At 47.0% G+C, this 14,627-nt stretch overlaps 1 protein-coding gene across 3 annotated transcripts in view; it reads right to left on the bottom strand.

Annotated features, from left to right (window-relative positions):
- Nucleotides 1-7,347, bottom strand: part of GPD1L (glycerol-3-phosphate dehydrogenase 1 like) — a 48,788-nt gene extending 41,441 nt beyond the window's left edge. The window contains exons 1-2 of one of the 3 annotated variants that reach the window (XM_024743463.1): nucleotides 7,210-7,347; nucleotides 1,983-2,160 (exon numbers count right to left, since the gene is read on the bottom strand). In XM_024743463.1, coding sequence (XP_024599231.1) covers nucleotides 1,983-2,090 — 108 coding nt within the window. In that variant the 5' untranslated portion in view covers nucleotides 2,091-2,160; nucleotides 7,210-7,347. The remainder of the gene's footprint in view (nucleotides 1-1,982; nucleotides 2,161-7,209) is intronic. The other 2 variants (XM_024743466.1, XM_024743465.1) reach the window with 2 other exon arrangements.
- Between the last annotated feature and the right edge of the window lie 7,280 nt (nucleotides 7,348-14,627).

Here is a 14,627-nt window from a genome sequence, read left to right as displayed (position 1 = left end):
CATCAAGAACCTGAGCTTCGTTAAGTCCTGAAACCAGGTGTGTGACCTCAGTTGGAAGACTGTGGGTTTTGGCTGGATTTGAGTCCCAGCACGTGGGTTCAAGTCCCAATCTGAGGTGCACGGTTTCACCAGTGCATTAGCTGACCTAGGGATGGACCAAAGTCCACGTGCTTAGAAAGGGTATGTGAAATAAAATTCATATTTTGTGGCAAGACAAGAAAAAATTAAACAAAAAAAATTTTCTTTGCCCTTTGGCCTCCTCTCTCTCTTCTACTGTGCATTGTGTATCTGCATTACACATGGACCAAACCTTCCCCATCGGCGGAAATACCTGCTCAACCATGAAGAGCAACATTCTCTTAGCATCAAGGAGACAACTCCTTAAACATAACATTCCTTCTTTATCTTGTACAGATTTGGATTGTATGAACTGTCAGTAATTCATTTAACATAAAGCCCTCTGTCTCAAAAAACATATGTAACTATGCCTTGACTTCTAATGGGCAGAACAGTTCTCAACACTGAGATGCTATTCCCAAGTTATAATCCTCAATTTGGCTCGAATAAAATTTCTACTTTTTTCTTAGACCGACTGATTAATTTTTCATCAACAGGTATCTTGGGAGTTACCAAGAGACACAATACAAAGGCAAAATTATTAGTTCTAGCTTTGATGTGACCACCACTCTGAATGCCAAGAAAGTAGCCTGTGATGAGCTGCAATGTGTTTCCCCAAAATTCATATGTTGAAGTCCTAACTCTCGTACCTCAGAATGCAATTGTATTTGGAGACAGGGTCTTTGTAAAGGTTATTATGTTAAAATGAGGTCACTGGGGTAAGCCCCATTGCAACATGACTGGTGTCTGTCTTAGGACACAGATACACAGAGGGAGGACCACGTGGAGACACGGGAAGAAGAAAAGTCCAGGAGAGGCCTAAGAAGAACCAACCCTACCAACACCTCGATCTTGGGCTTTGTAGGGGAGCAGATTTTGCCACCTCAAAATATGCCTCTTTGGCACATTAATTATCATTATTTTTTGCGGTATGCGGGCCTCTCACTGTTGTGGCCTCTCCCGTTGCGGAGCACAGGCTCTGGACGCGCAGGCTCAGCGGCCATGGCTCACGGGCCCAGCCACTCCGCGGCATGTGGGATCTTCCCGGACTGGGGCACGAACCCGTGTCCCTTGCATCGGCAGGCGGACTCTCAACCACTGAGCCACCAGGGAAGCCCTGGCACATTAATTATTTTAAGGTGGTTGTTTTTTAAGAAACAGCAGACAAGGAGGAAATTGAAAACCACGTAGGAGTTGTCCTTTTGTAAGAAATATTTACATTCATGAGGGAAACCTCCATTTATAAGGGGGTCTCCCTCCAAGTACCTGGAAGAGTTGGGAGGACCAAATCTCTAGAAACTCTCAGGAAAGGGGAAGGCACTGACTTAAATCTGCGTAACCACCTTACCCTTGTTTACTGTGCTTTCCCCATCACCTCCCAGAACTGACTATCCCCACCCTCAACATCCTCTTTTGTCTTTAGCTGAGGATAATATTTAAGGTGAGGGCTTCAGCCATTTTGGTGAATGACGTAGTTTTCCTGGGTCTCTCCTATGCATACATGTTATTAAACTTTTGTTTGATTTTCTCCTGTTAATCTGTCTCATGTCAACTTAATTCTCAGACCAGACAGAAGAACCTAGAAGGGTAGAGGAAAATTTCTTCCTCCAGACAACGTGAAGCCTCCAGATCTGTGAGAAAATTAATTTCTGTTGTTTAAGCCACCCAGTCTATCGTACTTTGTTATGGCAGCTCCAGCAAACTAACACAAGGCCCACGTTCAGAGTCAGGAAAACCAAAACGGACCAAGCAATGAACCTGGTGGTAGAGAGGAACAGGAGACCGGGGAAGCAGGTTTCCCATCTCCCCACGTCCCAAGTGCTAACTCAGCTGAATGTAACTTTTAGAATTAACCAAAGTCTTACCACGTTTTCTGGCAGCTTGTGTCCAGGGAGGTATTTTACATTTTCATGGTCATTATTTATGATGTCTGTCAGTTTTCTCCCATTAACCGTTTCTTCAAAGACCCACATCTTGACCGTGGAGGCAAACTTCTGAAGTTTCTTGACATTATCACCAATTATTTTTGCAACAGCTGAACCCCTGCAAAAGAAACAGTGGAAAAGAAAACAAACTCACTCGGGCAGAAGAGAAAAAGCACTAGATCGTATTTCAGGAGACTTGTGTTCTGATTCAAGCACTGAGCTTAGAACTCAGATGTGATGTCGTCTCAGCCGCAAGCTGTTTGTTTGTTTGGTTTTTTAATAAATTTATTTATTTGTTTGTTTTTGGCTGCATTGGGTCTTCGTTGCTGCGTGCAGGCTTTCTCCAGTTGTGGCGAGCAGGGGCTACTCTTCGTTGCAGTGCGTGGGCTTCTCATTGCGGTGGCTTCTCTTGTTGCAGAGCACGGGCTCTAGGCATGTGGGCTTCAGCAGTTGTGGCTCGTTGGCTCTAGAGCACAGACTCAGTAGTTGTGGCACATGGGCTTAGTTGCTCCGTGGCATGTGGAATCTTCCCAGACCAGGGCTCAAACCCGTGTCCCCTGCATTGGCAGGCGGATTCTTAACCACTGCGCCACGAGGGAAGTCCAAGCTGTTTGAAACTTAGTTGTTTTCACTTGGAAATACCACCCCATGATCAGGAAAGCCCCAGAACTTGCTACAAGGTCAGAAAGCACCACCCCTTGAAACTAGTAAGCACCAACCTATCTTGGAAGAGAGTATCACAGAAGGAAGAGAAATCCACCTGAAAGATGGCATAAAAATAACACTTCAAGTGTTCATGAAGTCTCCGAAGCAACTAGGCTATATTTCAAATCCATCAAGGAGATTAATATGCAGCTACCGTAGAATAAGCTGTGTTCTGGTGAACTGCAACAGGCTCCATGTGCAGTCATAAAGGAAAGACAAGCCCCAAGTGGATTCCAGAAAAGGAGCAGAGCAAGGGCATGGGTCCCCCCAGAAGACACCCAGAGGCCTCTAAAGCTCCCTTTTTTCAGCATCTCTATTCACCAAACCTTTTCTGGTAATGAAGCAGTCTCCAATAGGCTTTCCCACAGGGGAAGAGAAGATGCTAGTTAACGCCAGTCCTCTGCACAAGAGCCGCGGGTGTGCGGCTGGTCCCCGTGGCAGAGGTGATCATGGTCAGCGGGCACCTGTGCCCATCTCACAGGTGTGTTGAGTGCACACTGATTGGGCCGTGGGTGGTACCTAATCCCGGCTGAACCAATCAAGTTCTTTTACAGGAATCTGAACAGAGAAATAGTTTCTTAGATAACTTTCCTGGTGTGAGGAGCAAAGGAAAGAGTGGTAAGGAGCACGTTGAGAATTCACGTGTCAGGGCATTCATTATTTTTTTTAATGATTTTTCCTAACGATTCAGACAATTTGTCAAATGGAGTAAGGGGTGATGACAGAAAGGGGGTGGGACCAAGCTGATGCAGAAGAACAGATTGGAGACAGTTATCCTTATGTTTATCTTTGGCTGCACAATAGAATTACCTGGGAGACTTGGCATTATCACCAATTATTTTTGCCCATAATGCATTGGGCTAGATGCTGGTGATATAAAAGGCACAGCTCTCAAAAGCTTCCCATCCACTTGAGAGATGAACAAGGTAAAAGGAATTCACAATCCTGTGTGTGATAAGAGGTGAAAGGGAATGAGGGACGCGTGATTAGAAGGGTAAACTGCGAGGGACTTTTAACATAAAGGACTCAGATGCAACCCAGGTAATCCACGGGAAGGCTCGCCTGCCCAGCGTTCAGCTGAGGGAACCACGGTGGACAGACCTGGCTGGGGTCCAGGGAGAAGACATGGGAACGGTGCTGAGGAAGACCATACCTCTGCAGAGAAGCAAAAAGGGCTTCATGCATCAGGGATGGGAAAAGCAGGCAAAGCAGAGCTTCCAGCCAACACTCAGCTAATCACAGACACGTGAGGGAGCCGGGCTAAGCCAAGAACTAACCAGCTGATCCAGAGATGCACAAGCAACAACATGTGCTTGTTATTTTCAGCACCGAGTTGGCAGAGGGTGGGCTGTTTTGCAGCGGTAACTAAGGGATGCATCAGACTCAGCAACACTGAGGTAACTCCAGGTAATTCAGGGCCAAGCTATTGGATCTGCCACTCATGGATGGGGGAGGGGAGGGAAGGGAGGAGATGGACAACGGGAAGAAGCATGAAATTCAATTCAAGAATGAATCCAGGGAGGGACTTCTCTGGTGGCACAGTGGTTAAGAATCCTCCTGCTAATGCAGGGGATACGGGTTTGAGCCCTGGTCCAGGAAGATCCCACATGCCGCGGAGCAACTAATCCCGTGCACCACAACTACTGAGCCTGCGCTCTAGAGCCCGTGAGCCACAACTAGTGGAGCCCGCGTGCCTAGAGCCCATGTTCTGCAACAAGAGAAGCCACTGCAATGAGAAGCCCGTGCACCACAACGAAGAGTAGCCCCTGCTCACCGCAACTAGAGAAAGCCCCCACGCAGCAACGAAGACCCAACTCAGCCAAAAATAAAAAAAAAATAAAAAGAATCCAGGGAGATGAACAAAAAGATTCTAATGCCTATAAGGCCTAGTCTTGTTCTTTCTATATAACTTATACAATAATATATTTTTTGGGATATCAGAAATGAAAACACTTTAATTTGTTCTGCTTTAATCTCTTTCAGTACTATCTCCATTTGAACCAAGTATTTTCTTTGCTGTCCACCTTTTCTGTGTTGTTTATAAAACCTCAAAAGTATATAATTCACCTCAACGTAATAAAGGCTATATATTCTATACGACAAGCCCATAGCTAACATAGTACTGAATACTCTTACCACCAAAAATGGGGAGATGGGGGCAGGAGGAAACTCTTGGAGATGATGGATGTTTATTACCTTGATTGTGGTGATGGTTTCATGGGTGTATCCCTATCTCCAAACCCATCAAATATTAAGTATGTCTGAGTTTTCTGTGTTTCAATTACACCTGAATAAAGTTGTTTTTTGTTTTTAAGTATAATCCATACCCAAAACTCCTTTGTGGCTCTGAAATGGTACTAAATGTGTTTGTCACATACGTGTAAGGAACAGGATCAAATAGCAAAGGGAGTGTTTTGGAAGAACCCGTGTGTTTGAAGGCAACTACATAAAATCCACATATAAGTGAAAACCCTGTCCTAAAAAGATGCCTGGCCTACAGAGGACCAGTCTAAAAACATGCACAGATATATTAGAACTGAGTCTAAAATAAAATAAAAATACTGCGTCCAGTCCAGTCCATGGAGGCAGTTTGTGTGTGGCTCAGCCATGGTCGGGGCTGGGGTCCCATGGCCACGGTGGTGGCGACTCCTTGTTTCAGGGGCTGTCCTGTAACTGTTCCAGCCTGGTCAGGCACAGATCGTTAACACGGCTGGGTCAAGGGCACAAGCAGCCATTGCTCCACCTGCCAGCTTGTCCATCCACTAAAGGCCAGGTCTGCGATGAGTCCGGTTTTCCCCCAAGTGCGGAGTGGGGGCCAGAGGTAGCCCCAACGGCTGAGCGCTTGCCCCCCCCCCACACACACAGCACCAAGTGACAATGACGCATGTGTGCCCTTTTCAACTCTCCTGGCCTCCCTGAGAGAGCGCCGAATGTCTCATGTGAGTGTTACGGTGTTTCCCAGCTCCCCAGCCTGTGTGAATTTCCCTTCTTCCCAAAGTACGAGGCGGCCTCCACTCAGAGCCTTGGCAGGGGACCAGTATCTGGCAAGGGTTTTATAATACTGTTTTGTTTCCATTCTATTGGCGGCTGCTGTTACCTTCTACTTCCGGTCTTTGGAGTGGTGATATAAAGTTTTCTTTTAAAGTCAACTTTTAAAGAAAGTCTAAGTGAATAAGCAAAACAAAAGCGACCAGGGCAGTTTAAAGAAGGTTTAATTCCATCTAAACCTCCACCTGGCAGATTAAGACACGACACAGGAGGCTCGGTCACTCTGACCTTGGGTTACTCAACCAGGTAGTGGCAGAACTGGGAGGGGGACTCAGGACGGCTGATGGCCAGTCCTGGGTCTTTACTCCGGGGTATAATATCACATTTCCCATGGAATCATGAATTACTTATCAACAAGTCTTGGGCCTCAAAATACAGACTAGTTTGCAACCTCAGCAATATTATGCCAACAAAATTTAAAAGGGACTTAGGGTGGGAAATCACGACCCAGTGCCAGCTGGGTATACACTGGGTATTTGACACAAGAGCTCATTTCATCTTTCCAGCAGCCACGTTATCCCCACTTTACAGATGAAGAAGTAGAGGCTCAGAGAGAATGAATAAGTCATCCGGTCACGCTGTCCATGTAGAGCCAGCAGTTCTGGCCCAGATCTGTTTCCAGAGCCCACACTTTCTACTAATTCCTGTTTGCTGAGGGGTAGAGTAGAATCATTTTGTTGAGAATACACATTAAGCACCTATGCCATGCAGACACTATGCCGGGCACAGAGGACACAGGGGATAAAGCTGGTAAGTCTAAGGTTGGGGTGGGGGAGAATTCGAGCCAGAGGGAAGGGCCTGTGGAGCAAAGGTGCAGGAACAGTCGGGGCATGGAGACTGTCCTCTGCTTTTACCCAGAGTCCACACCTGGTGGGAGGTGGAGGAAGGGGGAGGGGAGAGGTTATGAGCAGCGACAGGAGACAGGGAGAGGAGGCTGAGAAAGGAGCAGAGGAAGGGGAGAGGGAAGGATGGGGCAAGAGGCAGAGGGTAGGGGTTTGCTGACTACCAGGTGTCAGGCACTGTTTGTTTGCTTTTTGTTTTTTGATTGACATGTAATTGACAAATAACATTGTATAAACTGAAGGGGTATAACCCCTTCATCTGATACATTTAGGTATCGCAATCTGATTACCACCGGAGTACTGTTTTCAATGCTTTACCCACATTATCTGTTTTAAGCCTTAGCAACCCTCTGAGACAGGGGCTATCACGATCCCCATTTTTCAAGTGAAGACACTGAACTCCCGGGATCACATTGGTGGTCAGTGGAAGAGGAGAGATCCGCAGCCCAGGCCATGTCTTCACCACTCTGCTCTCCCTCCTTGGGTCCCAGCTGGACAGACACTCACCTGCTGGAGGTCCTAACCTCCACTGGCAACACCCCCCTTCCCCCAACCCCTTGGCATTCACTCACCTCTTCCTCTCTAAAAAGATGTGACATTTTAATCAGCCAAGGAACAGGATGCCTATCAAGTCAGGTTGACAATTCTCAGAACTGCATGGGGTGCAGAAGCTTACTGGCACAGAAAGGACGCCACAGACCATCCCTCTTTTACCAAGGAGGAAACTCTCTAGGGAGAACAAACAAGGGTTCAGCTAGATTCTCCCCATCCCGTGCCCAGAGCTCATCCTACATGTGGATCCAAGGGAAGAGGGTGATCAGTTTTGGTTTAAATAACATCTACTTTCTTATTCATAAAAGCAATACATGAAAGACCAAAAAAAATTATCATCTTACCACCCAGGGAGAACCACTGTTAACATTTTGTGTAATTCTTTGCAGTTAAAGGGCTTTTAAAGTACAATCAAATGCCAGAGTATTAGATGCAAATGTGAAAAATAAAGTATTTTAAAAATAGATTCAACTTGGTGAATGTTTATTTGATCTCTGGATAGGGAAGCTTTAGAAGTTAAAAATCAAAGATAGCAACCACAGAGGAAAAAAGATCAATGTGAACAACGTCACATAGAGAAAAAAAGGAGGGGGAGAAGCAGATGAAAAAAGTCTTTCTGTCTATCAAAATCCAAACTGCAGAGGAAAAGCCTCAAATAGAATGTTACATTTAACAAAAAACAGGATGCAAAATTGTATATGCCATATGATCATATGCATCACATGCAATTAACAAAATACATACCACCTCACACCTGTTAGCGTGGCTACTATATTAAAACAAAAGAAAAACAAGTGTTAGAATGTGCAGAAATTGGAACCCTTGTGCTCTGCTGGTGGGAATATAAAATGGTGTAACTCCTATGGAAAACAATACAGTGGTTCCTCAGAAACCTAAAAATAGAATTACCATATGATCCAGCAATTCCCCTTCTGGGCATATACCCAAAAGATTTGAAAGCAGAATCTTAAAGGGATATTTGTACACCAATGTTCATAGCAGAATTATTCACAACAGCCAAAAGGTGGAAGCAACCCAAGTGTCCACTGATGGACTGAACAAATAAACAAAAGCTGGTATATTCATACCGTGGACTATCATTCAGCCTTAAAAAGGAAAGAAATTTTGGCACATGCTACAAAAAGAAGTGAACCTTGAGGACATTATACTAAGTGAAATAAGCCAGTTACAAAAAGGACAATTACTGTATGATTCCACTTATGTGAGGAATTTACATGAACTCTCTCTTGAAGTTGGAATCCAGCCACGACATGGAGAAGCCCAAGCTTGCCTGCTGCAGAAAGATAGACACGTGGCCGGTCGCCCCCATTAGCCTGGCCAAAGCCTGCCCACTGTGAAAGGGGGCATCGAGGACCAAGAGCCCCAGTCCACTAAACACCTGACCGCTGCCTTATGAGTGAGCCCAGGTGAGACCAGCAGAAGACTCTCCCTGCTTAGCCCAAATTGCTGACCCCCAGAATCAGGAGCTAATCAATGATTGCTGTTTGAAGCCATTAAGTTTCAGGGGAGATATTGGGGCAGCAACAGATAATCAATGAAGTTCCTAGCACCCAACTGTGGAAGGAACTGAGCCCCAAAGTAGAATGATGGCAAAGTGCCACTAGAATAACCTTAAAAGAGTCGGGGGACTTCTGGCTTAGTTCCTGACATCATCAAGCCTGGGAGTTAGGGATGAGGGGAAGGAGAAAGACCTGGATGGTTGACGACCCCAGACACAACTTCCCACCAGCAAGGATTGAGAGGCTTGGAGATACTACTTGGCCTGCCACAGGGAAGATTTAGGGGACATGTGACTCTTCTATCCAATGGGACATGTTTTAGAAAAGAGTGGGCTTGGCCTCCTCTGGTGGTGCAGTGGTTAAGAATCCACCTGCCAACGCAGGGGACACGGGTTCGAGCCCTGGTCTGGGAAGATCCCACATGCCATGGAGGGACTGAGCCCATGCGCCACAACTACTGAGCCTGCACTCTAGAGCCCGCAAGCCACAGCTACTGAAGCCCACGTGCCTGGAGCCTGTGCTCCGCAACAAGAGAAGCCACCGCAATGAGAGGCCTGCCAGCGCAGCAAAGAGTGGTCCCCACTTGCCGCAACTGGAGAAAGCCCCCCCACAGCAACAAAGACCCAACGCAGCCAGAAAAGAGTAGGCTCGCCTCAGCACTGCTCACAGACTAATGGGTAGAAGCTGGAGGTGACAGATTCTCCTCTCAAATATAAGACTTTTCTAATAATTAATTTACTAGATTAATTTTAAGATCAGGTGCCTTAAAAACAGTAAACTATGATCATGTCATGTCTACAAGAAATGGGATGCCTCCTTTGGAGGGAAACTGAACAGGATGATTGTTTCTTTTTGGCCACACTGCAAGGCACGCAGGATCTTAGTTTCCCAACCAGGGATCGAACCCGTGCCGCAAGCAGTGAAAGCACAGAGTCCTACACACTGGACTGCCAGGGAAGTCTCTCCAGGATGATTTTTAAGACCTCATTTCAATTTGATTTTTCTTAAGTGGAATATTGTTATACTAGACATTTTGGGGAGGGTAAGCTACTCAATATTTTTGTGATGATGGGATTTGTTCTCAGATAAAAGTATGCTTCCCATTAAAAATGATAAGAATTTATAGAAACACGGACATTGGAGTTAGAAAGATCTGGGTTTCAACTCCACCTTATTAACCACTGACCTTGAAAAGTTTTCTAATCTCAGTTTTGTCACCTAAAATAGGAATAACAGTAGTACCGCATAGACTTGTCATGAGATTTAAATGAAATAATGCACATCCCAGACACAGAAAATGACCCTAAGTGGTAACTGTTATGATTATTCCCCTTAAGGGAGGGGAGGAAGTGAAGAATGATGAAAGAGGTGAAAGAGGGCTGAGATATGAAAGTCAGACTCATCCCCAATATAGCTGTGATGTATGCACTGCACAACAGAAACAGGTGTGCGGATCAGCCTGGCAGGTGTCCTCAGCCTGGCTCCTGAGGGAAATGGGTCTCCTCCCAGGTCAGCCCGAACCGCCACTACCTCTCCCTCCAGCTTCCACAGTAGAGGTGTGTCAGCGTCGCCTGTGGACCAGGAAGGGGTCATTCTGACCTCAGAGGAGCTAACACGCAGATGCCTAAACTGTTTCGAGCTCTCCACGTGGGGGTACAGCAAGAATCATCACAGGCACTGAGCAGCACAGTCAAAACCGATGACACTGGGGGATGAAGAGCTGCCAGGCTGCATTCAGATGTTTCCAACAGGACACAAAGGGTCAGCCACATGTCCAGCTTCACTCACCGGTGCAAAGTAGGCCAAAGCTCTCCCTGACTTTCAGTCCCAGGAGTCAAGCTGTGCTGAAAACAAGGGCAAAAGATAACTCCCGGAAACACCTCCCGCTCTTTTATCTTCTCCCTTCTGCCTCTATTCCTTAGCATTTTGTGATTGGCATTGGTAAAAGTACACTTCTCACTGAAAATGCTAAGAATTTATAGAAACATGGACATTGGAGTTAGAAGGATCTGGGTTTTAATTCCACCTTATTAACCACTGACCTTGAAAAGGTCTGTTTTGTGATGGCTCTGGTCAAGGATGATGGAACTAACACAGACAGCATTTTTTCATTAGCTGACAACTGCTGGGTGCTAGTCACTTTGCACTCTCTCAGATCATCTCATTTCATCCTCACCATGATCCTAGACAGCAGGTACCCATGTCAGGAGCAATGATTCTTGGAGAGAAGCAGTTTGCTCAAGGACCTAGAACTTGATGGGGCCAGAAACCCAGGGGGTAGGAATCCCGAGTGCCTCCTTCCACCGCTGCCTGACCCGGCCTCCCAAGGAGGTGTGGGGTGTTTCTGGACTTAGACTGCAAATACAACCCTGAGGTTTTAGTTCTAGAGCTGCATCTTGCACTGTGTCTGGGTGCCCTTCCCAAGATTCTGGTGAAGGAACTTTGTTTCATCTTTGGAGGAACCTAAGAAGCTTGTTTTTTCCTTTCTGTTACTATTGTGAGTCACCAGGACCAAGAAAAGCCATGCCGCTTAGGAAGCACCTCCCTGCATCCTCACAGGGGGCAGCACAACAGGGCTCAGCTGGATGCAAGAGGCCCCCTTGGCCTCCTCTCTCCCACCATCTAGAAGAAAAGAGGTGAGGGAGGGCGAGACAGGCCCCTCAGTCTTCAGGTATCTGCATAGCAACTGATGATTATTTACATTGGGGGACGCACCAATGTGAGCTTTAGAGCCACCTTTTAGCTATAGGTGTAACATCATTATTTCCATAAGCATTCTGAGCTGCTTCAAAGTCCCAAACGTAGGGACTTCCCTGGTGGCGCAGTGGTTAAGAATCCGCCTGCCAATGCAGGGGACATGGGTAAGATCCCTGGTTCGGGATGATCCCACATGCCACGGAGCAACTAAGCCTGTGCGCCACAACTACTGAAGCCCGCGTGCCTAGAACCCGTGCTCCACAACAAGAGAAGCCACCACGAGAAGCCCATGCACCGCAACAAAGAGTAGCCTCCGCTCTCTGCAACCAAAGCCCTGGCGCAGCAACAAAGACCCAACACAGCAAATAAATTTCTTTTTAAAAGAAGTCCCCCCCCCAAAAAAAAAAGTCCCAAATGTAAACACTGCTTAAGTAATTTCCTATTCCTGAGCATCTGGAAGGGTCTGTCTTTTGGTAACCTGTTTTAAAATCAGCAGAAGGCTAAAATCTCTTAGGGAAAAATCTGTTCCACCCTCAGGTAATATGATTCAGCAAGTCTAGCTTCAGTGCTAATTCTGATGCAAGTTGTCTTTGGACCACATTTTAAGAAACATTACTAAAAACACTATTTAAAACGTCTACTCTTGGACTTCCTTGGCGGTCCAGTGGTTAAGATTCCGTGCTTCCGGGCTTCCCTGGTGGCGCAGTAGTTGGGAGTCCGTCTGCCGATGCGGGGGATGCGGGTTCGTGCCCCGGTCCGGGAGGATCCCACGTGCCGCGGAGCGGCTGGGCTCGTGAGCCATGGCCGCTGAGCCTGTGCGTCCGGAGCCTGTGCTCCGCAGCGGGAGAGGCCACAACAGTGAGAGGCCCGCATACAGCAAAAAAAAAAAAAAAAAAAAAAAAAAAAAAAAAGATTCCGTGCTTCCACTGCAGGGGACATGGGTTCAGTCCCTGATTGGGGAACTAAGATCTTGCATGCCACGTGAGAAAAAAAAAAAAAAAAATTCAAAACAGAAACCAAAAAAACAATCTAAAACGTCTAATCTTGTGACAGATATTTCATTCTACTTTGTACTTCTTTTGAATTTATCTTCCAAATCCTTATCTATCTGTGACCTGAAGGAAGAGATGGTGTCCACTTGTGTTCCTATCCCTGGAAAAACCACCATATCTGCATGGAGCAGACAGTCAGACCAGAGCTGAACACTCAGTGGGCCCCTGGGCAGCCTCTCTGTGTCCTTTTCTGTCCCTAAGTTCCTGAATCTCTCTGGGGAGGTTGTGAGCCTCTCTCTAGGACTAGCATGGCTCTGCACCCAGGGCAGCGACAAGGAAGCCAATGACTGTTCCAGTCTGATCCCATCATTAACAGAACCGGCAGCCAGCCCAGACCATCGGCACATTTCTCAATTGCTCTGCTCCAGTGTCACTAGCCAAGTTCTACTCCATTTCCTTGGGCTGGAGTGAGCCAAGAAAAAGTCAAGTACATCAGAGAGAAGCTGCGGGAAGCCAGGGGCATGGGGCCAGCGGGGGGAGGGGGAACGGAGGGGCAGGGCCGCAGGAGGGTCACTTCACAACTCTTGTTTCAGGCCCATATCTGGCGTAGCCCAGCCATGCCACTTCTCCTGCACCTTGCAAAGGAGGAAAAGGTGCTGTCATCTGTGGTTCTGTGGCCTCTTACAGAAGAGGAAACTAATGTTAAAGAACACGCGCTGAATGGGCGCTTTTTCAGTCTCACGGCCCACAAGGCAGCTGACATTTCACTCAGGTGACCTTGGGATCAGAACTGGCAAAGTCCAGCTGAAAGTCCATACGAAGCTCTGCAGTGGGCGGGTACCAACTCCATTACATGTGGGACAGAACATTCTGTTGTTGGTTGAAAAAAAAAGTTTACAGAAAAGTGCATAATATCCTAGTATTTGCAGGGCAGAGAGATAAAAGAATATATGTAAACATTCGCTTGCATCTGATAGAATTCTTCCAGAAAGAACAGAAGAAACTGATAACAGTGGTTTTCTTCCAGGAGATACCTTGGGAGACAAGTGTCGATGGGAGATGTTTCACTGTGTTTTTTGTGGGGTTTTTGGTATCTTTTAAACAATGTGAATTATTGCCAAATCATATACAATTACATTTTTACATTAAAAAGTTAGTTTTTAGACATTCACTTAGTATTTACTTTGCATATGCCCAGCACTAAGGTAGATGCTGTTCTCAAGAGCTGGGAGGGGAGGAGTGGAAACAGATAATCAAATAAATCATCACGTTGCAATGACAGATGTCAGCAACAGAGGCACAGGGAGAGGGCCCTCACCTTGCTGGGATGGAAAAGTGGAGAATCAGATAAGGTTTCCTGCAAGAAGTACTTTCTGGGCCAAGTCTTAAAGATGGAGACCAAGTAACTAGTACCAATTGCTGCAGGACTCCTAGAAGCCTGAACAGTGGTTAGTGTCCGGCCACCAAAAAACACAAGGACTTTAAGGACATCACTCTGAACTATTCTATACTAGTCCCTCGGATGTGGGAAAAATAGGGCGCAGCTGTGGAAAAAAGACTGAAAATATCAGATGCTATACCATATTCTGCCTCCTCTCCCCCAGTCCACTTTTCCTCTACAGTAACCCAAACACACCAAATAATCCCACTGTGTAAGTTTCAGAAAGGTAACTAAAAGAGCTGACATTTAAAGCGCTTACAAGAACGCCTGGCACAAAGTGTTTTATAAACGCTAAAGTCAAATAAAGCCTATCGGAGAAGCAAAGCTGCGCAAACATCCCCCCAAAGGAGAATTCCCAAAGTCCCTGAGCTACTGGGGGAGCCTGGCCTGTAGGAACTTGGATTTTCTTCCCGATACTTTATTAAGATACTAGACTTCGCAGAAGCCGGAGCGGGACCCGCACTTGGAAGGGCAGAGCCGGCCCCGCCCTCGACCTGGATAGCAGGCGCCCTTCAGTCCCCTCTGCCTCGGTTTCCTCGATTCGGAAACCCCAGCAAGAACGCTCGAGCCTCCTCCAACTCCTCGACCCAGGCGATGTGCCCAGGAGAAATGAAGAACGCCCTGAGGATGTTGCGCAAATCCCCCGGGCATGGCAAGCAGGTGGCCTCCGTGCGCCCGCCGCGAAGCGCCGCGAGCGCAGACAGGTGCCCGCCGGTGCGCCGCCCCTCTCTCCGCGCCGCCCCCGCGAGCACACGGGCCCAGGGCCTCCCCGCCCAGTGCCTCAGCGC

This window comes from Neophocaena asiaeorientalis, unplaced genomic scaffold (assembly GCF_003031525.2).
Source record: "Neophocaena asiaeorientalis asiaeorientalis breed wild unplaced genomic scaffold, Neophocaena_asiaeorientalis_V1.1 scaffold332, whole genome shotgun sequence".
Taxonomy (NCBI): domain Eukaryota; kingdom Metazoa; phylum Chordata; class Mammalia; order Artiodactyla; family Phocoenidae; genus Neophocaena; species Neophocaena asiaeorientalis.
Note: the sequence above shows the minus strand (reverse complement) of the source record. Positions and strands in the feature narration are given on the sequence as shown.